This window comes from Stenella coeruleoalba (genome assembly GCF_951394435.1).
Source record: "Stenella coeruleoalba genome assembly, chromosome: 1".
Taxonomy (NCBI): Eukaryota; Metazoa; Chordata; class Mammalia; order Artiodactyla; family Delphinidae; genus Stenella; species Stenella coeruleoalba.
The window spans coordinates 28,843,527-28,858,207 of record NC_137169.1 but is presented as its reverse complement, the minus strand read 5'-3'; the positions used below and the strand labels follow the sequence as shown (position 1 = coordinate 28,858,207).

At 40.9% G+C, this 14,681-nt stretch overlaps 1 protein-coding gene across 4 annotated transcripts in view; it reads right to left on the bottom strand.

Moving 5' to 3' along the window:
- THRAP3 (thyroid hormone receptor associated protein 3) overlaps positions 1 to 14,681 on the bottom strand; it is a 77,078-nt gene that overhangs the window by 16,319 nt on the left and 46,078 nt on the right. For all 4 annotated transcript variants that reach the window (XM_079899114.1, XM_079899112.1, XM_079899115.1 and 1 more), the window contains one exon: positions 3,722 to 3,889. In XM_079899114.1, coding sequence (XP_079755240.1) covers positions 3,722 to 3,858 — 137 coding nt within the window. In that variant the 5' untranslated portion in view covers positions 3,859 to 3,889. The remainder of the gene's footprint in view (positions 1 to 3,721; positions 3,890 to 14,681) is intronic.

The window sequence follows — 14,681 nt, the reverse complement described above, 5'->3', positions numbered from 1 at the left end:
AGAACTCATCTGTTCAAAGCTTAAAAGAATTTTAACTGAAATCAGATCAGCAGCAAAGCATACAAATACTGTTGTTGTTTTTTAAACTGGGAATCTGGAAATGGTCTCATTATCTAGAAGGTCAAGTTTCTGTGGCTGAACTACAAGGTCTTACCCAGGTGCCACAAGAGGGCACCATCTGACCATAAGACATCAAAACACACAAGAGGGTAGCAAAGAGGAACTACAAAAACAGCCCCACACTTGCACATCTTTAAGGTCAACCTAAAGCCTAGTGGTGTTCTTCTTCATTTAACAATACAGAACTCTAATTTAGCAAAGGTACATTTCCAGACCGGTGGGGATTCAACAGTAACCTAACTCTGTAAAAATTACATGTTCACAAATGCCAGGCTTGTCAATGACAGGGAGCTGTTTCCATCAAAAAGCCAAAAACTGTATTTGTTGGTGTGGAAAATCCAGTGGCGTTCTTTGATACCACTTGTCATGTCAACTATGATATAGAGCGTTAATTAGTCACTACTCCTAAGTAGTTAACTAGAAATATGTAAAATTACTAGAAAACTCCAAAAATATTTTCTTTACATATAGAATAAAAACCCTTCAGTTCATAAGCAGGACTTCTCATATCAGACCTAACTGGAAACAGATGCAAATGTGACAGGTTTTAACAACTAAACAGAATGTTATTTTTAGAAAGAAACTTACACTTAGAAGATAACGTGGGATTGGCTTCCCACTACTTACTACCCAGGTTCTTTATCTACTCCAAGAACAAAAGGAACTAGTGAAGATGAAGCATAGTGATGGTTGTTAATGGTTGCTATTTAAGTACAATTTAAAAAAACAAACTTACCTTTCACACTTTTCATTCGAAAATAGAACAATGTAAGAAAGAAGGGAGAGGCAGATGCAGCTATGAAACTGAATATGACCCAATTTAATGGCTGTACTTGAGGGAGGTGATGCACCACCAGCACTAAGGAGGGTTTTATTCATGTTCCCATCCTCAGAGGCTACTGCTGCTTCTGTCACCAATTACTAGTGAGGGCCCTGCGGCATACTGCATCCAAACCCCGCAGTCACTGCACGGATGCAGGAATATGAGTCTTTGCAGATTGCAAATTTATTTATGAGAAGTCATTTAAAAGGATACAACAGTCTGTGAAATACAAGGAAACAACCAATTTTCTCCAATTCTGTAGAACTCAGCAGTTAAGTTAATTTAAAGGTATGGTTTCTCAAACTCTCTGGACAGTATACTTTCCTTGTAGGAGAGGGAAAACAAAAGAAAAAATCATGAAACAGGTAAGCCAGAATTAAAAATTGAACATCCAGTGGCAAATTTATCTGTTTCTAAAAAGCAGAGAAGTCAGACTAGAATCAAATATAAAAACTTGTTTTCTAGTGGAGATATTCCTCCAAAATAATCTTACAGGTATTAGGACAGCACATGGAGTGGCTCTAGACCTACCCCGGCACATACTGCCTGCATAAGGTATCTTTCCCTCATTTGCCAAGTTGATGACCATGCCAAATGATCTGTAGAATAAGGAGAAGCAATCTGTCCAGAGAGATCCGCCCAGAACTCTAGCTATCACAATACTTCAGAGCTGGTAAACATTTTTCAATTTGGGTTATGTCAGTTCAATTTTCTCTCTCAGTTTTGGTTGTACAGCCTCTTCTTTTTGAACCAATTATTTAGTTTCCATTTACTAGATTAAGTTTTAAAGAACCAAATGAGCTGAAACTGAGATTTAAGCAAACCAGATCAAAAGACTCTGGGCGCAAGGTAGGAGTTTACTAAGAGTCTCTGCTCGGTCCTATGGCCTTGATAGCAAATTCCTGGGGTAGATCTATTTAGTGGGCTTTCCCTCATTTTTGGGGGGTGGGGGTGGGGATGGGGGTGGGGTTTGAGAAGATAAAAGAGAATTTTACTTACATACAGACTCTGACACAATTGGGCAACAGAGAGACTCTATCTAGCACAGGCCTCAAACAAAGCTTGGTATAAAAATGTGTGCCCAAGAAACATGGGAGAGAAAAATAAGGTTAGGATTGGTTACCCTCGAGGTGTAATGTTATCTTAAAAAAAAAAAAAAGGGTTTTTGAGTGAGAGACTCAAAGTTTATAACTTCCTGTTCTACACTATATGGAAGTCATTAACATTTATGCACACCTATTTTTTGTTCAATCTCTGCTCTGAAATTAATTTTCAGACAGGCTTCTCACAGATTCCATTTAAGAATTAACTTATTCTTGGGCTTCCCTGGTGGTGCAGTGGTTAAGAATCCACCTGCCAATGCAGGCGACACGGGTTCCAGCCCTGGTCCAGGAAGATCCCACATGTCGTGGAGCAACGAAGCCTGTGCGCCACAACTACTGAGCCTGTGCTCTAGAGCCCGCGAACCACAACTACTGAACCCCGCATGCCTAGAGCCTGGGGTCCGCAACAGGAGAAGCCACCACAATGAGAAGCCCACACACCGAAACGAAGAGTAGCCCCTGCTCCCTGCAACTAGAGAAAGCCCGCACACAGCAACGAAGACCCAACACAGCCAAAAATAATAAATAAATAGAAATAAATAAATGTATTTAAAAAAAAGAATTAACTTATTCTTGTTGGGAGGGTGGGGGGAGGGGAGCCTACCAACTATTTGTTTATAGACTCTTTTAGGAGTAGGACTATGGAAACCATCAATAAAGATTAATAACAACTATTCCTGAGTTTATTTTAAACTGCATAATTCATTTAAGAGAAGGGCTCTAGATACTCATCTAAAATAATGAGCAGGGGCGCCAAGTGGTAAAACTGAGAAATTGTCTCCTTGCCTACTGCAGCTCTGACAAGAAGAATGAAATTGTACAAAGATCCCCTTTTGGTATTTAAACATTTAGATACATCAATATTTCTCTAACACACATATAGAAACTTATATTTACTAACAGGTTCTTATCTACTCACAAAAGAAAGTTTTAAAGAATGAAAAACCGAACTCATAACACAACAAAAGACGAAAGATGCTGGAAGTTTGGCATTATATTCCAAGACAGCTGAAATAGGAAATAATCCAACTAAAGGTGTAGAAACTGACTAAATTAAAGAATACTGGCAATAAATTCAAAAGAATTATTTGCATATTTACTAAGGCAAAGTGATGTCTACAATAGTGATTTTTTTAGGCAGTTGCAAGATGTGTTTTACTAAATAGCTGCAGCTTGTTAGTAGTTGGCGTATCAGGTATATATATACAAAGGACTCCTGATTAAGTTCTTTAAGGTTTAATTATTTTAGTGAGTTAAGGTTTCCTTTCCTTGCAATGTTGATCATACTATTAATCCTCTTAGCTATCCTGTCTTTGCTGATGATGCAAATAAACCTTGGTCCAAGCCTCCAAAAATACTTCAGTGAAAAATAATCAGGTGTAGAGATTTGAAGCAAGTAGCTTAAATAAAAATAAAATGCTCTTTCTTCCACAGTGGATGAAAAACAGTATGTGCTGACAGGAAAGAAAAGGAATTAGGCCAACAGCATGGCAATCAAAGATGATTTGGATTTGTAACATTTGAAGAGACCTGGAATATCTTACCGCCCAACACGCCACCTCAAGCCAACCCCGCACCTCCATTTGACACTCACAGAAAGGGTCTAACAAAAGATCTTCAGAGACCTATACTGACTGATCAATGATCATCTCATTATACAATCACACCCCCTTACCTCAGCCTGCGTTTCCTTGAACGAGAGACAGACCGACTTCTGGACCGAGACTTCGAAAACGAACGAGAACGAGATCTTGATGCAGATCTTGATCGAGAAGAGCGAGATCCAGACTTAGATTTGTTTGTTTTTGACATCTCTAAAGAGAGGGTCGCTTTTCAATTACACCTAATGTAAAAAAACAGAATCAAACAAATGAGTGAGCCCCTTTGCAAATGAGTGAGTCCCTTGAACTTCTATGGACACTTAGAAACAAACAAAAAAGATGAAATGACTGCTAAAACCAAACCAAACCAAACATTCTTTGCCCTTTTACCAAGGGGGATTTCTAAGCAGTACAATTCCCAACGTACCAACCCACAGCAGCAAATGGAAAACCTGACCTGTAACTCTAACTGGGGGACACCATGAAACACAGACAAAAATGAGGAGAGCTATTGATAACCTGGGGCACACAGTCTTTTCTCAATAAGCAGACAAGTTTTGCAAACTAAGTTAACTGTTAATAAAAGTACTAAGATGACCTGAGACAGGCTTCCCAGTCCTCACAGAAGAAACTCTATGCAATGACATCTTGGTTATAGAGTTTGTGGCACATCTTACCATTTCCCTACTTCCTGGACCCTGAATCCATGAGGCATACCCTTAATATTTACTTCAAAGGAAAAGGTTTAAAGTGTGAGAGATTCTGTAATCTCCTTTACACCTAAAATTATGTATTACACCTATAATTATAACCATACATCTGCTCATTACATCTATAGTTATATCTTTCCATTTTGTATTTTTCTAACTTTTATCTTCTTTTTTATCAGTATTACCAAGTACCTATGTATATTATTTATCTTATCAAAGAATTAAAATCTGTTTATTTGTGCTCAAAAAAAAAAGTGTGACAGAATATTCTCAAATATTGTAATACCACAACAGGATGTACTACATCCTGTAAAATATAGGATTTTTTTTTTGGCTGCGTTGGGTCTTCGTTGCTGCGCACTGGCTTTCTCTAGTTGTGGCGAGCAGGGGCTACTCTTTGTTGCAGTGCGCGGGCTTCTCATTGCGGTGGCTTCTCTTGTTGCGGAGCACGGGCTCTAGGCGTGCGTGCTTCAGTACTTGTGGCTCGCGGGCTCTAGAGCGCAGGCTCAGTAGTTGTGGCGCACAGGCTTAGCAGCTCTGCGGCACGTGGTATCTTCCTGGACCAGGGCTCGAACCCACGTCCCCTTATTGGCAGGCAGATTGTTAACCACTGAGCCACCAGAGAAGTCCCAAAATACAGGATATTAATCCATAAACATAGGACTAAAGTAATGTATAAGGAGAAGAACCTCTACTTCCTTCTAGCCCATCACTAGCTTCAAGAGTCAACCTTCTTTCAGGGTCATTTTCCCATGAAAAAAACAAAATTGTTTTTTCCTTTTTTTTTCAAAGATCAGAAAGCTAGTTAATACCTAAACCAGACCAGAACTCCAGGACTTATCCTATCACACCTCGCTGCCTCACTGCTTAACAAAAGATTCTTTTATGTAATGTTGTGCCTGGCTTGTGAAGGGAAAACAATAATCAATGAACATTTCACCCTCCCCTACCTCTCAGATTTTCTTGTTATTCAGATCCCAACTCAAAAGCCATCTCCCCAGAGGTTTACCCTGGCCACCCAATCAAAAGCAGCCACGCAGTCATTCTCTAAGGTCTAGTCCAGTACCTTGTTTTCTTCTTCCCAGCACTAAATCCAGTACTTGAAACTTGTTTACTTTGTACTTGTTTACTTTGTTTTTCCTCCTCTACCCAAGTAGGATGTAAGCTCCCACCAGCAGAAATCTCATCTTTCTTATTTACTGTTGTATCCTCAATGCCCAGAACAGCAAACACTTAAACAGTATTTTTATTAACTTATCCTCAAGGAGGGTATTATTACATCCCTTTTTACAGATGCGGATACTGAGACATAAAGAAGGTAAACAACTTGCCCAAGGGCACGCTGCTTTAAGTGGCAGGGCTGGGATTTGAACCCAGGTGACCTGGCTCTAAACCAGTGCTCTTAACTACCATTATACAGCCTCACCAGAGCAGTGTCTGGCACACAGAAGGCATGCAGAGACTTGTGGGATGAATAAATGAATTCAAGTCTCCACTCCTATTGAGTTTAGGATCTGGTAAAGAGGGCAAGACAGAGACAAACTGAAAGGTGGTATCTGTTTATAATTACTATATTCAAGTTTTAGACTTGAATTTTAAGAACTTTTGGAAAGGCAAAGAAATCCAAGAAGCTGCTATAGCTCCAGCTCGTAAGGAAATAACCATAATCTCAGAGACATAAATTTAGAAGAAGACTGAGAAACTGCTAGGAAGCCAGAGACAAACAGTGATGAGTAAGAGATTGCTAAATGAGGATACCAAAGACCTACAGTCTAGATCCTGCCAAAAGGATCAAACTGTTACATGCTTTAGCAAGGTCAAAGATGTTTCAGTTTGGAACCGATTTTTGGAAGTAGTGTCATTATACAAAGCCAGGGTAGAGGAATAAGTTATTTGGAGATATGAGGTGGAGGTGTAAATAAGCAATTTACAGAAACTGAATATTGAAAATACATTGTTTTTCTGGTTGGCCTTCAGCATATTTGGGGATTCTCTAGGTTCATTCTTGCTAAATGGCTTTTTTCTATTACAAGTCTAGGGGTATCTTTGCCTAGCAACTTCTCTGTCCAGTCTTCAATTTAGCTTAGGCTAGAAATAAATACCCTTTTAGATCAGTTACACAATGGGTGGACAATATCAGACTTTAAAAGAAAAGGGGAGGGAATTCCCTGGCGGTCCCGTGGTTAGGAGTCCTCACTTTCACTCCTGGGGGCACAAGTTCAATCTCTGGTCGGGAAACTAAGATCCTGCAAGCCTGCGCTGCCCGGCAGGAAAAAGGGAAAAAAAAAAAAAGGAGAAGGGGGAACAAGTCAGTAGAAAAGGAAATACTCATTTCAACTCCAAGTCACTGGAAAATTAAGAACCTAATTTTCACGAAAAGGAAGAAAAGGTCGTCATCTAAATACAGATAGACTTCCCTGGTGGTCCAGTGGCTAAGACTCCGCACTCCCAATGCAGGAGGCCCGGGTTCAATCCCTGGTCAGGGAACTAGATCCCACATGCATGCCGCAACTAAGAGTTCGCATGCCACAACTAAGGAGTCTGCAAGCCACAACTAAGGAGCACATGTGCCACAACTAAGGAGCCCACTGGTAGCAACTAAGACCCGACACAACCAAATGAACAAATAGAAAGAAGGCAAAGTATTTTTTAAAAATACAGATAGTGGGCTTCCCTGGTGGTGCAGTGGTTGAGAGTCCGCCTGCCAATGCAGGGGACACGGGTTCGTGCCCTGGTCCGGGAAGATCCCACATGCCGCGAAGCGGCTAGGCCCGTGAGCCATGGCCGCTGAGCCTGAGCGTCCGGAGCCTGTGCTCCACAACGGGAGAGGCCCGCATACCGAAAAAAAAAAAAAAATACAGCCAAATGTAACACTTCTACCTATATTACATTTACTAGAATTGACAAATGTACTCAAGAGTCACAATACTGTGACACACCCTCACTCCTAGAATTTCTTTAATGTGAACTGAAACTAATTTTAAAACATCACTATTCCCTGAGAGTTAAGAGGAATAACTTTGGATGATACAAAACCAGAGCTGGAAATAAATCAATGAATATCTTAACTCATTCAAGAGAACTCTAGAGAGTGGACAAACAATGGTAAATTAAAGTAGACTTGGTCTTTGCCTCCATGGAGCTTACAATCTAGAATTACAGATAGATCATAACCAAGCAAGCAAGCAAAAATGTAATTTCAAATTCTGGTAAGTACGAGGAAGAAGGCAAATAGCGCATAATGTTGGCAAATTTATGAAGTGTGGTAGTGAGTTATTTAGATAGGATGGTCCAGAGGTGGCATTTAAGCTGTCACCTGAAGACTATGAAACAGCAAGTCACACAAGAAAGGAAAAGGTCCAAAAGACCAAGAAGTGTCTTCTCCTGATATACATAAATAGATTTCATGTATATAAACATTTTATACAAACATTTTAGTGTAAGGTAGGGACAACCATAACTAAAGCTATCTGATTAAATTACCAAAATTCATTCAAAACAATTCACAGTTCTACTTTGAAGACCTTTAAAACTTCATTGTGTTTACACATAGCTTTTCCCATTTCTAACATTTCTTCCATGTCCATGCTCTAAAAATAGTATGGAAAGTACGACAAATATCACCTTGAAAATCAACTTAGCACGTTTTACATGTTACAAGTATTGGGTTGGCCAAAAAGTTCGTTCTGGTTTTTCTTTAAGAAGTTTGGTTTCTGTTCAGATTAAAATTTCCCCCAAGGGAAGTTTTGTTTCTTCAGCAGTACTTCAGCCTACTCTTCCTGGACATGCTGTTTCATTCAGAATAAAACAGCGATGTTCCTACACCAGCAATATAAAAGAATCCACCTATTGAACAAGTAGTACTCAGCATGTTAGCAGGCAGAAATATAGGATCCAGTTCCTAAACTTCTAGTTAAGGGCTGGTATGATCCAAATACCCTCAACTTTCCAACATCCTTCAGATGACATGGTTTCATATCCACATTATCACCCTGTTTGCCACTGAATCAATTCCAGTTTGTCCTCCTTCACTGGGATACTCAGAACTAAATGTAATTCACCAAATTTGGCCTATTATAAAACTATTTAGACACTACTAATGCATCCTAAGATTTCTCTTTCTGGCAGCCACACCACATGTTGATTCAGAGTGAGATGAGTTACTAAGCCCTCAAATCCTTTCTCATAAACCCTTCTTCAGCTGCAAGATATCCTCCTCCTCCATCTTGTATTTATACTACTGTTGTTCTACCCTCCCCCCTTTTTATTTAAAACCCAAGTGTAGAATTTCAAACAGCCTTCTGAAATGGTTTCAGATATAATTCTGTCACTTGGAGGAAGGGTTCATTTTTAAACTCTTCTGCAGAGCCACGTGAGAGGGTAATTTCCAGACCCACCACCCTTTTTAAAGCCCAAGCCTTCTCCACCAAGCCACTCGTCCTTGCAAGAGCAGATACATTTTAACGTAAAACAAAACAAAGGCCTTAAGGTATATAATTACATGGCTTTTATGTCATTAAAAATACAGATCTTATTTTTCAACTCCAAGCAACAAGAATAATATTGGCAGCGAGGGCCAAAGCAAGCTTCTCTAAATCAAAGACTCTCAAAGATAAGAAAGAATTCAATTACTCCTCTCCCCTTCTCACTCCAGATTGTTAAGTTTCTTCTTAGTGTCCCTAGTGACTATGCCAGCATTGTGCTTGGCACATGGTAGGTGTCTTGCTGAATTCACCAGAAGAAACACTTCGGTAGTTAAATTTAATACTGTTTGCCCCATGTTTGGAACGCTGTGGATAGGTTACATTTGGCAGGAGACTGAGCTCCTAAAACTAAGTAGTGCCAAATACAGCTTCTCAATGGGCTGCCCTGGGGCTCCAACCTTGGCAGCCCTAAATGGTCAAGCTACTGGGTTGGCCAAAAAGTTCGTTCGGATCTTCCGTTAAGATGTGACTGTTGGGTCATATGGTAGTTTTATTTGTAGTTTTTTAAGGAACCTCCATACTGTTCTCCATAGTGGCTGAACCAATTCACATTCCCACCAGCAGTGCAAGAGTGTTCCCTTTTCTCCAGAGTGAAGTAAGTCAGAAAGAAAAAGACAAATACCGTACGCTAACACATATATATGGAATTTAAGAAGAAAAAAAAATGTCATGAAGAACCGAGGGGTAAGACAGGAATAAAGACACAGACCTACTGGAGAATGGACTTGAGGATATGGGGAGGGGGAAGGGTGAGCTGTGACAGGGCGAGAGAGAGTCATGGACATATACACACTAACAAACGTAAGGTAGATAGCTAGTGGGAAGCAGCCGCATGGCACAGGGATATCGGCTCTGTGCTCTGTGACCGCCTGGAGGGGTGGGATGGGGAGGGTGGGAGGGAGGGAGACGCAAGAGGGAAGAGATATGGGAACATATGTATTTGTATAACTGATTCACTTTGTTATAAAGCAGAAACTAACACACCATTGTAAAGCAATTATACCCCAATAAAGATGTTAAAAAAAAAAGTTAATAAAGAGAGAAATAAAAAAAAGATGTTACTGTTTATTTTCTTTCATAGAAAGAGGACTTACTACTAATCAAGCAAATAAAACTTTTAAGGCAAACATACTATAACCTGAAAACAAAACAACATAAAACACACCCACAAAACACACACACACACACACACACACACACACACACAAAACACATCCACAGCCTTCCTAATACATAAAACCAATTCAAAACTAAGTCCTTTAAAGCTCTCTGAACCCATGAAAGGACACAGGAATTGAGTTGGGCCAGGGAACTATTGCATATGGTGAACAGTCTGATCTCTGGATATCTACACCTAACTGTTTTGAATGACTCCACTGCTGTAACTTAGTATCTGTACAGGGTTTTGCTGAGTAAACCATTTTTTTTTTTCCTTTTCTCATTTCCATTAATATCAAACTTACTATCTCACAGGATATTCAAATTTCTCAAGAATCTTATGCACCTTAAAGAGCATAATCACAGCATTTCTCATGGTTTTAACTCTCACTTCAATATCCACATCATAACCAATTTAAAAACCAAACAAAGTACTAGGCATTCTTTTAAGCACCAACCTCTTTCTCTAGCACCACCTGTTTCCCTGCAGCAATGAAGCATACAGAGTTGCCTTTTTTTTAAAAAAAAAAAAGATCTTTATTGGAGTATAATTCCTTCACGATACTGTGTTAGTTTCTGTTGTACACCAAAATGAATCAGCCACATGCATACATATATCCCCATATCCCCTCTCCCCTGAGCCTCCCTCTGACCCTCCCTATCCCACCCCACTAGGTCATCACAAAGCACTGAGCTGATCTCCCTGTGCTATGCTGCTGCTTCCCACTAGCTAACTATTTTACATTCAGTAGTGTATATAAGAGTTGCCTCTATCTTATTTTCTTACATTATTAGAATATATTAACATCATGAAACTTTCATCACTAATTCTTACTCCAAGGACTCATGACTAATTCAAGGAAGAAGGAGTGTTACAAAGGACCAACAGTTATTTTAATCTGTTTAATTTGGGTTACAGGACCCAAATAAGATCTAAGCCTAGAGAATTTCAGGACAGGATCACTAAACACCACCCTCTAAAGGTTAACTAAATGGTGACCTAAATGGGAAGGAAATCTAAAAAAGAGTGTATATATGTATACGTATAACTGATTCAGTATGCTGCACAGCAGAAACTAACACAACAGTGTAAAGCACCTATACGCCAATAAAATTTAATTTAAAAAAATGAAAAATAAAAAAAAAAAACACTAATAGTCAAAACAATGGATAAGAACAATCAACTATGGAAATCTTCCCAAGAAATAGCCTTCCAAAAAAAAATGCAAAAATCTCACCATAAGACTTAGAATCCTTTTAGGCAAGTCCCTAATTTAAGATGTAAAATTCCATAAGATACACTGACATACTGAAATGTATAACATCTATGACATGATTTTATAAACACACAAATTTTAGTAATGAATGAAAACTGACGGGGAAAATGAAGCATGGGAATTTGCGTCTTCTTGTAGTTCAGAGGAAAAAAAGGCTATGATTTAATGACTATAACATACATACATACATATATTTATTTATTTAGGCCATACCTCGCAGCTCGTGGGACCTTAGTTCCCTGACCAGGGACTGAATCCGGGCCCTCGGCAGTGAAAGCATGGAGTCCTAACCACTGGACCACCAAAGAATTCCCTGAAACAATTACTTAAAGAAAAAATATCCACCTAGAAGTAGGGGGACCACAGAGTTCAAATCTAAAAGTTAACATAGGGCTTCCCTGGTGGCGCAGTGGTTGAGAGTCCGCCTGCCGATGCAGGGGACACGGGTTCGTGCCCCGGTCTGGGAGGATCCCACATGCCGCGGAGTGGCCGGGCCCGTGAGCCATGGCTGCTGAGCCTGCACGTCTGGAGCCTGTGCTCCGCAACGGGAGAGGCCACAACAGTGAGAGGCCCGCATAACGCAAAAAAAAATAATAATAATGAAAATAAAATAAAATAAAAGTTAACATACAGTGTATATAGTCCAGTAAAAGACTACTGCCCTGCTCTGGCTGAGACAGGCTAGGGGTGGGGGTGTGACATTTGTATCTAGCAATTTAAGGTTTCCAGGATATTTGGCTTGACAATGGGGAACAAGACTTTATCAATAAATTGGGACTATCCTGAAAAACCAGGACTCATCATTTCTTCAAGGAGGACAACTCAGCTACCCTGATTTGATGGACTTACTATTTAAGAATGTCTAGCCCGGGCTTCCCTGGTGGTGCAGTGGTTGAGAGTCCACCTGCAGGGGACACGGGTTTGTGCCCCGGTCCGGGAAGATCCCACATGCCACGGAGCGGCTAGGCCCGTGAGCCATGGCCGCTGAGCCTGCGCGTCCGGAGCCTGTGCTCCGCAACAGAGAGGCCACAACAGTGAGAGGCCCGCGTACCCCCCCCCAAAAAAAAGAAAAAAAAGAATGTCTAGCTTCTCTTGCTCTGTATTTTAGAATACGTTCATCAAAGATCCTTCTATTGGGTTAGCCAAAAAGTTCGTTCGTTTTTTTCCGAAAGATGGCTCTAGTAGCACGTAGTTGTCTTTTTTTTTTTTTTTTTTTGCGTTACGCGGGCCTCTCACTATTGCGGCCTCTCCTGTTGCGGAGCACAGGCTCCGGACGCGCAGGCCCAGTGGCCATGGCCCACGGGCCCAGCCGCTCCGCGGCATGTGGGATCCTTCCAGACCGGGGCACGAACCCGTGTCCCCTGCATCGGCAGGCAGACTCTCAACCACCGCGCCACCAGGAAAGCCCCACGTAGTTGTCTTTAACTTCATTCAGGACAATCCTGTTAGACTGCATGTGACAGCTGTCATATCAGTGTGCATTAAAAAAAAAAATTATCAAAATTGGTGAACTTTTGTGTAGCCATTTTAATATTGAAGATGGAAGAAAAAAAGCAATATTTTCAGCATCTTATGCTTTATTATTTCAAGAAAGGTAAAAACATAACTGAAACGCAAAAAAGATTTGCACAGTGTATGGAAAGGGTGCTGTGACTAATCGAACATGTCAAAAGTGGTTTGCGAAGTTTTGTGCTGGAGATTTCCTGCTGGACGATGCTCCAGTTGGGTAGACCAGTTGAAGTGGAAAGCAATCAAATCGAGACATTAACTGAGAACAATCAACGTTATACCACGAGGGAGATAGCCGACATACTCAAAATATCCAAATCAAGTGCTGAAAATCATCTGCACCGGCTTGGTTACGTTAATCGCTTTGATGTTTGGGTTCCACGTAAGTTAAGCGAAAAAAACCTTCTTAACCATATTTCCTCATGCAATTCTCTACTTAAACATAACGAAAAGATTCCATTTTTAAAACAAATTATGACGGGCGATGAAAAGTGGATACTGTACAATAATGTGGAATGGAAGAGACTGTGGGGCAAGCGAAATGAACTACCACCAACCACACCAAAGGCCAGTCTTCATCCAAAGAAGGTGATGTTGTGTATATGGTGGGATTGGAAGGGAATCCTCTATTATGAGCTCCTTCTGGAACACCAAACGATTTTTGTTTTAAACACTTTTTTGAGGACTTCCCTGGTGGTTCAGTGGTAAAGAATCTGCCTTCCAATGCAGGGTATATGGGTTCGATCCCTGGTCAGTGATCTAAGATCCCACATGCCGTGGGGCAAGTGAGCCCACATGCCACAACTACTTGAGCCCGCACCAGAACCAGAGAGAAGCCCGTGCACCACAACAAAAGACCCGATGCAGCCAAAAATTTAAAAATAAAATAAATACTTTTTTTGGCTGCACCTCATGGCACGTGGGATCTTAGTTCCCCGACCAGGAACTGAACCCGTGCCCCTTGCATTGGAAGGGTGGAGTCTTAACCACTGGACCGCCAGGGAAGTCCCAGAAAACTAAATGATTAATTCCAACAAGTACTGCTCCCAATTAGACCAACTGAAAGCAGCACTCAACAAAAAACATCCAGAATTAGTCAAAAGAAAACGCGTAATCTTCCACCAGGACAACGCAAGGCTGAATGTTTCTTTGAAAACTGTTACAGCTTGGCTGGGAAGTTCTTTTGTTTTCTTTTAAATAATAACAGTAGATCACCTTCTTCTTTTTAAAATAATATTTATTTACTTTATTTATTCTTATTTCTCTTGGGTACATACCTACGAGTGGTATTGCTCAGTCACATGGTAATTCTATGCTTAACTTTGTAGGGTACTGCCAGACTATATTCCAAAGCAGCTACACCATTTTACTTTCCCACCAGCAGTGTAAGAGGGTTCCAATTTCTCTACATCTCCAACACTTTATTATTGTCTTTTTTATTATAGCCATCCTAGTGTGTGTGAAGTGGTATCTCATTATGGTGTTTTTTTTGTTTTTTTGTGGTACGCGGGCCTCTCACTGTTGTGGCCTCTCCGGTTGCGGAGCACAGGCTCCTGACGCGCAGGCTCAGCGGCCATGGCTCACGGGCCCAGCCGCTCCGCGGCATGTGGGATCTTCCCGGACCGGGACAGGAACGTGTCCCCTGCATCGGCAGGCGGACTCTCCACCACTGCGCCACCAGGGAAGCCCTATGGTTTTTTGTTTAATATTTATTTGGCTGCGCCAGGTCTTAGTTGCGGCACAAGGGCTGTTAGTTGCAGCATGCAGGATCTAGCTCCCTGACCAGGGATGGAACCTGGGCCCCCTGCACTGGGAGCGCAGGGTCTTAACCACTGGACCACCAAGGAAGTCCCTCATTATGGTTTTGATTTGTAATTCCCTAATGACTAACCGTGT